This window comes from Streptopelia decaocto (assembly GCF_964273445.1).
Source record: "Streptopelia decaocto genome assembly, chromosome: 1".
NCBI lineage: Eukaryota > Metazoa > Chordata > Aves > Columbiformes > Columbidae > Streptopelia > Streptopelia decaocto.
The window spans coordinates 193,417,821-193,429,731 of record NC_138663.1 but is presented as its reverse complement, the minus strand read 5'-3'; the positions used below and the strand labels follow the sequence as shown (position 1 = coordinate 193,429,731).

At 42.2% G+C, this 11,911-nt stretch overlaps 1 protein-coding gene across 6 annotated transcripts in view; it reads right to left on the bottom strand.

Moving 5' to 3' along the window:
* Positions 1–480: 480 nt before the first annotated feature.
* PSPC1 (paraspeckle component 1) overlaps positions 481–11,911 on the bottom strand; it is a 63,772-nt gene continuing 52,341 nt past the window's right edge. For 2 of the 6 annotated variants that reach the window (XR_014186696.1, XR_014186697.1), the window contains 3 exons: positions 6,436–6,535; positions 2,158–2,272; positions 481–1,877 (listed from right to left, as the gene is read on the bottom strand). Coding sequence is in view for 1 of the 6 variants with exons in the window: in XM_082076384.1 (XP_081932510.1) it covers positions 10,502–10,528; positions 11,238–11,315 (105 nt within the window). In the remaining 5 variants the exon portion in view is untranslated. Of the gene's footprint in view, positions 1,878–2,157; positions 2,273–6,435; positions 6,536–9,582; positions 10,529–11,237; positions 11,316–11,911 lie in introns of those variants that run through there. The other 4 variants (XR_014186693.1, XR_014186694.1, XR_014186695.1 and 1 more) reach the window with 4 other exon arrangements.

Sequence of the window (11,911 nt, the reverse complement as noted above, 5' to 3'; positions counted from 1 at the left end):
GTCCTGTTCCCTGGAGCTGTGACGTGTACAGACCAAGTGGGGAGAACTTGTAGAAGAAAACCTCAGGATTGTTCACAGCAGTTGCACATCTCTGTTATGTGGGAAAAGCTGCTGTCCTTGCCACAAACAGTAACTGCCAGAGCCTCAGCCTGCAAAGCCTGTGCTTACATGCATATTGTTTTTAAAAAAGGCTTTACCAAGCTGATTGTGACATCCTGTCTGGAAAAGCTTGTGTGGGACATGTACAAGCATCTGGCATTCCCATTGATTTCCTGGACCTCTCAGCTCTACTGTATTAACATTCCACAGTACATATTTGTCTAAGCAGGAGGATGAAGATCCGTGACCACAAGTGAATGTTGCCCCACACAAGCCCCCAGCCTGGCTCCCCTGCATTCACCCTCTGAAACAGAAAGGCTACCAGGAACCCCCAGTGGTTCCACACTGTGGAGACCCCAGTAAAGTACAGCAAGACCATACTGACTTGCACTGGTTTTATTAGTGGTATGATGCAACACAAAATTACACAAAATGTCCTCATTACTGTGCACCTCTAAGATGAGCCCAGCTCCACCTTCTCTGCCCCTTCCATTACACAGCTGAAGTCAGATTTCCTACCCCTTGAGCTCCTGTTCTCCAGAGCAAGCAAACCCACTGCCTGTCCCCACAGCTCCTATGCTTGAACCTCCTGATTATCTTGGTGGCCACCACTGGACTGTTCCCATAGATCTCTTGTCTTTGGGAGCCCAGAGCTGGGCCCAGCCCTCCAGCTGCAGTCTCAGCAGCACTGAGGAGCAGTGTCTTTCCTTGCCCCTGCTCATCTTGGCTGGTCCCTCAGGACTGCCCGACCAGCTGCTGCAGAGCTGCATCAGGGTCTTCTGTACCCACTACAGAACTTCACATTTGCCTTTTTCAAACTTCATGAGGTTTCTCTCAGGCCCTTGATTCATGTTCACTGCCTTGCTGATTGCAGGAAATAGAAAGAAACAGGCATAGAAACCCTGAAAAAAAAAATACTAACAGTGGTGGTATATTACAGTGCAATGTAAGGCTGGAGAAACCACATCAAAATTTGGATTTCATTATTAATTTCATTCATTCCTGGGTTTTGTTTTTCATCTGTTTATTTGGCTGCAGTAAGACAGCAGGCATTTTTATCACACATCCAACTCAAACGTGACTGCATGGACAGGGAAATCTTAGTGCAGCTTTCATCTCCCCACGGGGTGACATTTTCCTTCCAGTCCTTTTTGGCTGTTGCTGGCTCACACGATACTTCCGTGCTCCTTCAAATTACTGCAACTTAAACACAATCCACGCCACTGTTTTTTCTTTAAATATAAACCCCAGAATTTCCCCATCTTTTGTTACATATTTTATTGCTTGAAATTATTTTTTAGTCACTTAACTCTAAAGTTGTTTTAAGTCCAAAACCAATCATGTAACCAAGGAGCAGCCTTTCAATATCAATTACTTTGATTCCTGTTGTAACAGGTACAAATTTCAGTCCTGTTATCAGAAGCATTTGAGTATTGGAAGTATTGGAGATCTGAAAGAAAATCTGCTTTTGGTACAGCCCAGATAAAAAGGGAGCCAAAGCCTCAGTTCCGCAGAGTTGGCCAAGAGCAGCTTTACTACTGGATACTGAACGCTGGGACCACCTGCTCTGCCGGCGGCTGAAGAGTGTCATGTCACAGCAGCTGTAACTCGCCTCATACGGCAAAAGGCATTTTGAACCTCGCAAGCAGATGTCTTCAGATTCTTCTGATGTGGCTTTTCCAGTCTGGGGTGCTGGTGGGGGACACACCAATCCAGGCTGGTCCCACTGCCACCATTTCCGGCGGCCCGTTCCCTCAGGTCTTGCAGGGCAGAGCTGTCTACAGGCAGAGAGAACAGCTCAACTGCGAGCAGCAATTCAACCCTCTCCCCTGCTCACCTAGGTGTCACAGATTTGATTAAGGATTTAATAGTATAACAACATTGTTCTTGTGCCCAGAAGCAGAGAGAACAATGAAGAAAAAGAGAACACAACACTTGTTAGGCACAAAAATAATACAAAGAGACTGATAAACCAAACACAAAAGAAACGGATTACATCACAAGAATCACAACCACTGTTAAGTGCTCTAATGAGTGACAACACTATTATCTTCTCACCCCTGATGGTCCTTGTAATTCCAGCGTGAGGAGCAGCATCTTGCACACAATCACAGTACAGCAGAAGCCCTCTTCAGTTCCGAGGGTGTGCACCACCAGCAGTTTGCACTGAAACCTAACGCAGAGAAGAACATTTTCAGGAAGTAAGTAATCCAGGCTGGGGAGTTCCTAGAGATACTGGAGTGATAACGTCCTTGAAAACACACTTTTGTACTCAAAGTACTGCAAACAACAAGACTCAAAGCAGTGCATTAGCAAATGTGGTTGGATAAAGAGCTGGGAAATGCTAACACTTTCCTTCATGGCCCTTCCAAGAGGCACCTGGAACTTGCTGCCGCTGTTCAGGAACGGCAGCAGCAGGCAGACACACACACAGTGTTTTGACCTCACTACAAATTAAATCGGAACCTGGTGCATTTTTTGGTCCAACAGAACTATATGCAAACATTTCAGCACTGAAGAAGGGAACGCAATGACACACCAAGGCCTGCTCTGATGTCTACAAAATACTGCTCAGCCACCGGTTAAGGAAGACCAAACAGAGCAGGTGTAACTTTTTGTGCCTGACCTGACTCACTCTCCCAGGCTTCTGCAACTTTGTCACCATTTGCTGTTGCACACTCTGCCCCAAGGACAATGCAGTCCACTCACGTTTTTATCTACCCTCAATTTTTAACACCCTTTAATTAGGCCATTATGCTGTGTCAGCCAGGTTCACGCTGCGATCTGAAATGCGCACACACAAACTAATACTAGGGACTGAGAAAAAAAGGGTTTTATCACTCCCCTCAGACAAGGAGTCATTATTTAGCCAGTCAAAGAAACACTTGTATCTCCAAGGAACCTTGGCCAGGGCTCTTCCCTTCACAGGAAGGAAACTCTAAGTTGAGGACATAAAAATTCTGAGATGCCAGGGAAACCTGCCAAGCGCTCAAATGGCTCCTTTGCACAGGGCCAGCCTGATACATAAAGACAAGAAGGCTGAAACGTCAGCTGGACAGAAAAACCTCTTCTGAGTCAAACTTTGAAAAAATTGTGGTTTTTTCTGCTAAAGAGTTTTAACTGCATTGTCTTTTATAGATTTTGTGAGTAAATGCTTGTAGCTTACTTATTTCCATAGCTTGATGTATCTTATGCATTATTGTGTGATTATGTTTACATTAGAATTTTACTGTGATGTTACTAAGAAAGTAACAGGGAACTCCTTAGCAACGGGCGAGGCAAAACCACACAGCAGGGTGCAGATCAGTGTTCCCACCTCCTCAGACACCGCTCCCCAATGTGGAGTAGGTAACAGGCCCAGGTCAGGGAACACTTAATCTGGACATGAGTTCAGTGCGTTGGGCCTGATGGGAGGAAGTGGCTGTTGGCACTGAGAGGCCACTGTCGCTGATAGGACACAGCAGCTGGAAGAGGCGTGCGAGGACAAGGGAAAGGAAATGTCACTCCTGTCTTCAAGGGCAGGAAGGAGGACTGGGGGGACTACAGGCCCTGGGAAGGTGATGGACCAACCACACCTGAAAACCATTTCCAGACCAATAAGAAGGTAACTGGGAGTAGTCAGCATGGATTTACAAAGGGGTCATTTGCAAATCCTTCAGGATCCTAAGCTGGCAGCCTCTGTGATGAGGTGACCAGTTCAGTGGATATGGAGAGAGCAGAGGATATTGTCTACCTTGACTTTAGGAAGGTTTCTGACACTGTCTGCCATAGTATCTTCATTGACGAGCAGATAAAGCACAGACTAGGATAAGTGGACAATGAGGTGGACTGAAGTCTGGCTAAACAGCCAGGCTCAGAAGGTTCTCATCAACGGCACAACGTACAGTTAGAGGGCAGCAAGTAGCAAAGTACTCCAGGAATCACTACTGGGGCCAGGCCTTTTCAGCGCCTTCATTTATGACCTGGTTGATGGGACAGAGCACACCCTCAGCAAGTCTGCTGGGGACACCAAGCTGGGAGGAGTGGCTGATACACTAGAGTGTCATGCTTCCATCCAGATTGACCTCAAGAGGCTGGAAAAATGGGCTCAATACGATCTGATGAAGTTCAGAGGGAAATGCCAAATCCTGCACCTGGGGAGGAATAATCCCAGGCACCAACACAGCTGGAGGCCAACTGGCTGGAAAGCAGCTTTGCCAATAAGGACCTGGGGATCTTGGTGAACAACAAGTCCAAGAACCACCATGAGCAAAGAATATAACCTGACCACAAAGAGGGTTGATGGCATCCTGCACTCACTACAAAGAAAGCTGCCAGCAGATGAAGAGGGATGATCCTTCCTCTCTACTCAGCAATGGTAAGACATCTGGAGTGTTGTGTCCTGTGTTGCACTTCCCAGTACAAGAGACGTGGACATACTGGTTTGAGTTCAGTGAATGGAAGACAGCTGAGGGACTGGAGCATCTTTCATGTTCTAGAAGGCTGAAAGAGCTGAGACTGTTCAGCCTGGAAAAGGTGGGGCAAAATCGTCTAAATATTTACAAACATCTAATTAGAGATATAAAGATGGCAGAGACAGAGTCTCCCCAGTGGTGCCCAGCAACAGGACCAGAGCAATGGGAACAAACTGAAAAATGGGAGCTTCCCTCTGAACATCAGGAAAGTTTTACTGTGAGGGTGACCAAGCACCAGCACAGGTTGCCCACAGGCTGTGGAGTCTCCGTTCCCTGGAGACCAAACCCAAATGGACATAGTCCTGGGCAACCTGCTCTACCTGGCATCCTGCTTTGAGCAGCGTGTTGGATTATACAGTCTCCACAACACCTTCCAACTTCAGGTATTCTGGGGTTCTATGAAAAGCCTGTCCCAACTTCCACTGCAGAGGTGAGATGTGAGTTAGCACTGCAGGGCTCAGGAGAGAAGTCATTGCCAGCAGCAAAGGCAACTACCAGGCTGTCCGACATACAGCACCCTGCCTGAGGTGACCTCAGCACCAAGAGGGGAACAGGGCCCCAACTTTTCCTCTGAAGCATGCACACAGAAAATTTTTAATTTGGAAAAATCCTGTACAAAGCAGTGCTACGTAAGTGAAAGATGCAACAAGGCACAGCAGGTAGAGAGTAAAAGGTACAAAAAAACTAAGCAGAGCTTCTGCGGAGTGTGTAAGAGGATTCTGCTTCTCCTGGGTAGAAATTTTGAACTATTTCAGTCTTGGGCATCAAAGACCACATGAGCAATTTTCCAGTATTAGTCATAACTCAAGAGTACAGTTTGAAACGTATTACTGCGGAAATATTTCTTCTCTCATGTAGCCCTTTCCATGCTTTTTACAGAATTACAAAGGACCCCATCATGTTTATATTTCCCATGCAACTCTCTGAAGTTTTACTGCTTAACTTCCAACACTTAATTTACCAGATGACTTGGAAATCAGTAAAAGGACCTCTGTAATTAGCAATAAACCACACAGACTACTACTATAGAATCACAGAATGGTTTGGGTTGGAAGGGACCTTTGAACATCATTTAGTCCAACCCCCGCCTTTTACCTCCAGTGTGAAAGACTGATTACATCTTTCAGATGTCGATAAATAGCTCAGTATATCTAGCTCTCTGTTTATTGTTAACATCACTATAGAGACAGTTCTGAGTATGTTCACTCAGCCAAACAAACACAGAAGAGAACTAACCTGAAATTCCTCACGCTGTATCAGCAGAACTTGCACATCTTGGTTAAATCCCAGTGTTTAACATCATTTTTACTTTATAAAACTGATACTTTGGAATTTCAGAACTACTGAACCAAGCTGCATCCATCTCCCTTTAAAACCTCCCTATCTGTCAGTCCACAGAGACGCTCCCAACGCCCAGGACAGACGACACCACACACCTGCACGAACACAAACCCAACTCTACACCAGGTCTTACAGGGTACATGGCCATGGCCTTCTGGACCAAAGGCCAATCCCAAGGACTGTTCCGAATCAGAAACTACAGTGTTGATGATACAAACTGGATTCTGAGTGCAACATATTGACAGCATCTTCGAGCCCAGACAGGACATCATATTAATGTGGCACTATGGTTTGGGATGTAAGACACCTTACGGCCAGCCAGATTTTGAGCTGTCTGCAAAAGGCTGCATACATATATTTCAAGTCCTTTAAAAACATGTCAACATACAACAGGAATTATGCAAGGAATTACATTATCTAAAAGTGAGTATTAGCTGAAGCGTACAAGCAGAATTACTCTACATCAAATTGCAAATGTGAACAAAAAGAGGGCTCCTAATTTCAGAAACTGCTGAATAAAGCCAAATATCCTAATACATACCTTGTACTAACACTTGGTTTAGGAATCCCTTTTGTTTAAGATAGCAGAAGGATTCTGCACAAGCCAGTCTTCATCTGCATTTTATGATTTTAATAGTAACCTAAAAAAATAAAGAAACAGTAAATAACTGTGACACACTAGAAAATACAGTCGTTTGTCTTTTCAAATTCTCACAATATGGAGAAATAAAACTTCACATTACCGAAAAAAAAATCCATTTATTCTCTACCCATTGTAACCACTTAGTTGTTACTACACAGATTTCTTGAAAGATTTTAAATCTGATTTTATTATGTCAGCAGTTAAAAAACAGCTGTTCCAAGAACATTACAAAGTTCCTATATTTTCATACTTCTGCTTGGAGTAGATTGAGTGCAGTTCTGCTCCAAAGAATCCCAAGTCACTTCTCTTCGGAGGGTTTTTAAAACACATCTATCAAACACAACACTGTCTTCTTCCAGGCCTGTCAACGAGCGTGGCCAAAGCAACATTTCATCCTTCTCATATTATTGTCACTACAATAATTAGGACACCTGCACACACAGTTATTAACGAAACTTGAGAACTAACTGCTCTCACTGTAGTTGTACTGAGGGTGTGGAAGCAGAAAGAGTCTCATTCCCATTGCACAGCCTGCTGTGGTACAGACATTTAGCAGATACTTAAGAGGCAATGCTATCTCTGAAAATACAACTGAATTAAATTGGAGTAAAACGTTGTCCTACTTCAGAATAACATTTCAGAGCAGAACTGCATAAAAGTCTCACTAAAATATATATTAATAATAAAAGCATTAGAAACTGATGCAAAAGTTAAGACTTTTGTAATGTCAAAAATCTGCAGTAGATCTGCTTGGATTAGCAGTATGTGCAACTGGACTAACGGCAAGTCAGAGTATAATTTTAGTCCTATTACATTAATTCATAATTAAAATTATTGTTAGTATATTCAAAAAGGCCTAAATAATAACTGAAAGCATTAATAACGGCATCCATCCTGAACTCTGTGCATCTTCTTCCAGAGTCCATAGGCAAAATAGTTTGGATAACTAAAGTGTTTAAAATTCAACAGCTCCCTGCCCCAGACATTCAGGCTTCAAAACAGTTCTCACCCAACCCATACCCACACATTCCCTCCTCCCTCACCCACAACTAAAATCGCCTCTTCTCCACAAATACCCCCAGTTTAATGGAACATGTGAGCACTGCAATGTTTGATAGGTTTAACATAATCCATTGCTCCAGCTGGGGATGCAGACACAGAAACATGTTGCAGAACCGAGGAGCCCAAAAGAAACCTCTGTAAAGAGGCCGAGTGTGTGGAAAGCCCCTTGTGACACGGGCACAAGGGGATCAAGAGCTCTCTATGCTCTCAGATAAAGACTTCTTAAAACAATTTACCTACATCTCAGGGTCCTGTTTGATGATCAGAGAACTCAGCACATCCTGCCAACCATTTGTTACAGAAAGAATGACTTTGGAAAGCCACACACAGGTTGCACCTTTCAGGCTAGTTTTGCTCCAGGAACAGCCCCAAAAAGCAACTCAGAAGTGACATATGTGCAAATTACAACACACAACCACAAACATTAACAATAAAGGTAATGTTTGCCTTACTGGGTACAGCTGAGGCTAGCAGCTCAGCAGAAATATGGTTTCTAAGTCGGCAGAATTTCATGTCTGAGTCCTATTAAAAGTGCTGTTAATCCTTCAATCCTCCCATTTGCTTCCTTGTCATCTTTCCCCTCACCATGGTGCAGCTTGCTATAACATATATCAAAGTTCAAATGTTCTGTTATCTGTTCCATAACGCAGACATTCTGTGAGATGGTACCTTCTTCCTAAAGCAGATACGACAAAGCACAGCACACTAACACTTTATAACTAGGGCTTTAATTTTACAAGTGCTAGTATTAAAATCATTGAGCAGGTCCAACACAATAATGGCCAGGGGACCAGGCTGGAACTGTCATGTGGACCAATATTAGTGTCCTGGAACACCACCTCCATATGGTGAAACCAATCCAGCTATTGATGAGTACTACCCGTCCTAAAGGGAAGCTACAATTACAAACTGCACATCTTTCAGTCTCTATTTTAATATTAATCAGGCTTTTCTTCCTTTTTCACTCTATCTACAAACAGTAAGGCTAATATCTCCAAAGGCCTAACACAGTCCCTCCAGTTTCGGTAACAGCCAGTGGGTAAGATCTTCACTCTCCTGGCCACCCAGGTTCACTGAAGAGGAAGCAGTGAGACAGATTCTTGGCAACTGATACTAGTGACAAAACTGTAGCCAATAAATCTGATGTTTCTGAAGACAAGCCCTAAAACCAGCCAGTAAGACCACATAGTCATGTTATAAATTAACCATTTACCATAACTTGAATACTTGCAAAGTGATTCTAGTGTGTCTGTGTTTTCTTTTAAACAGTGTGTCTCTCCCTTTGCACTATTTCTTTGGGATTCTCTCTCTCTACCAAGAAATTAAGAGCATTCCAACCTCCTTACCCTATAGAAACCTAAACAAACCCCATTGTTCATGCTTAAAAGCACTTTGTTACATTTGAATGTATCCTAGCAGCTAGTTCTGAAAAAAAGGATCTGTAAGAGTAAGCAGGAATACACCAAAGTCACTCTGAATCATCTTCATTCATATGATAAAGCTTTTCTTTAAATTAAAGCTCAAAGTGGGTATGGTGCCAAGGAAAAGGAATCTCAAATATTGTAAGAGGGTAACAGCATGATAAACATGTCTAGTCTGAAGGGAACAGATGGCATCACAGACAAAGTGAGTGATACTGTGCATCCACTGTGCCATTATTGAGGAAAACTGAAAACTGGCTCCTCAGTACAACCTATCTCAAGTAATAGATTCAGCTTAACAGATACTCCCCACAATTGCCTTTCCAATAGAGAATTGTGATGCGAGACAAGCTCCAAGCTGCCACAGCAGCATCCTAAGCAGGAACAGCGAGGACAATCCACACCACCAAAGGACGTTTTACATTTACCTCACACCCCCCGATGCTGTGCAGCTTCATTGGCTTGACTGACAGGTTGCCTTTTTATAAAAAAAAAAAAAAAAAAGTAGGATTTTTGAGATCTACTGTAACAAAGTTTATTTTATGTTTACTTGAAAAATTACCTAGCAACAGCAGCACAGGTAAATTTTGACTTCCACTGAAGTGGACCATACAACATTTTGCACCAGCAGGAATAGGGATCATTGAGAGTAGCAGAGCCACTATCCATCACACAGAAAGGAAGAACTCCAGTGCCGAGCTGTTCTCAGGAGAACACACAATCCCTTGTGGCCATTTATTTGGGGTTTCCAAAGGGAACCCGAGATGATCCGCAGAGCTGTGTTCATGTTTGCACTTGTTCAGGTTTACCTATCAAAAGGTAACAGATAACAATGTTGGCTGCTGATGTACTAACAAAACACACAGTGCTAGACATTTTTAAGTGATCAAGCAATCTTTTCCTCCCCATTCTTAATTTTTATTCAAGTCTGGCCGAACCTGCTCACCTTAATCATGAGTAGCCCCTGCTAAGGACAAAAGCACACACTTGCAACAATAAAACCATCAGGGAGCAAATCAGTTGTCTCCTGGGCATCTTGCATGGCTGCCACTGATTACAGGAGACAAACTGCAAGATAACCTTCCCCAAATTAAGAGCAAATACCTGCCAACAGCTAGAAGTATTTAAGGGAAAAAGTGAACACTACCAAATTAAGGCTCAAAAGGAAAATTAAGTTCCTAGCAGCAGACGGGCAAATATTTGAACTGAGCCAGCAAGGCATTCAATTCCCTTGACACAGCTATTAAAAACATTTAAGATCTATTTCACGACTTTCTATTTATAAGGTATATGGTATCTGAAGTTAGCATCTTACACAGCATGAGGAATGTGAATGTAGTCATATTCCTCTTCTGGAATCAGACACCAAAAAAGAAAAGACGGTGGCAGTTACCAGTGACAATACTTCAATCAAGGGACAATTATTTTTCTGTTTTGCCTGGATTGCAAAACTTCACTCATGCAGAAGTTAAACTTTTTCTTCAATATTTGGGGAACGATGAGCATGTCTGAAAATCTTTAAACAGAAAGGACGAAGATTTCATCTGCGCAGCTTAAACAAGGTCTAAATAAAGACACTGAAATTTCTAAGTAATTTGTAAATTTAATAAAAATTGTTCATTTGCGAGTCATTATGTTCCTAGATGTAAGACCACACATTTAATACAAAAGCAGGATGTTGTTGTTTTGTTTTTTTTTTGCTAAAAATGTTTCCCTACAATTTCAAAGAAGTTTGGATTTAACCAGCAGAAGGGAATAAAATCTTTAACTTCCTAACATCCCTCAGGCTTCTATCACACAGCAAAATTGAAGGGTAACATTTTAATGTATATTTTATATATACATTATATTTTTGTAAAGTTTTCTGCTGTAAGGCTGTAGTCATACAAAGTCATTATAATAATCCCATATGAAATGGCAACTCAATCCCGTATTTTGAAAACAGCCCTCTCCCCTATATCGCTAACATTCTCAGTTGAGGAATGTGCAGCACCAGAAGAGCTGGCTAACCAAACAGTGATCTTCATAATGATCCATTCTACGTATGTATTAATACAGCAGGAACACCTTCAGACATTCAGATTTTTACTTTCAACGACTGTGCTCCTGCTGAGCAGCTTGGAAAACCATCCAAGTAACAGCATCACTTTCTCCATTCAGAGTTCACGTGCCCCATTACATGGATGTAAAGTTCCTGAGCATTTTATGATACTTTACCTTATCATGAACAGCTAAGAAGCACAAAACTGTTGAAGGAGGAAGGGAATAACCTTTAACCCTCATCATCTCTTTCACCTAGAAATAATGATGTATAGATGTGACTTCACCAATTAACATAAAACTTAAGAAACCTGACAGAAGAAAAGCATCTGAAACCGTCGCCTCACTCAGCATTGGAAGTTACAGTTAAAATTTCATGAACTTGTTTTATGTCAGGTTCTAGAAATTCTGAGGGAGTTCAACCTATGACAGAAACTTATGGCTTGTTTACACACAGAGTTTGAAACAAATTTAGAAAAGTCTGCTGTAAACTATTAATAGATATAGTTAAACCAGTACAGCTACCAGAGAGTTAAGTAGTACCAGTACCGCTCTAGTGCTTTAAGCAGTCAGGATATCATTGCACTACACACTGTGTAAGCAAGTTTACAATTATGCAATCTGAGAGAACCACCAAGATCATTTTACACGCTTCAATACGCATAGTTTTATTAGCATCAATTTAGTTTGATTTCAAAGTAATTTTTAAAATTGTTTTAAAGTAGCAAAAATGTGCATAGGCAAAGCCTAAGAGACAGTTTTCTAAAATTTTACAGAAAATCAGCAAAACTTTTTATTACAGAAAACTACTTATATTAGTATCTATAGCTGAGATGTGATGACCTCAATAG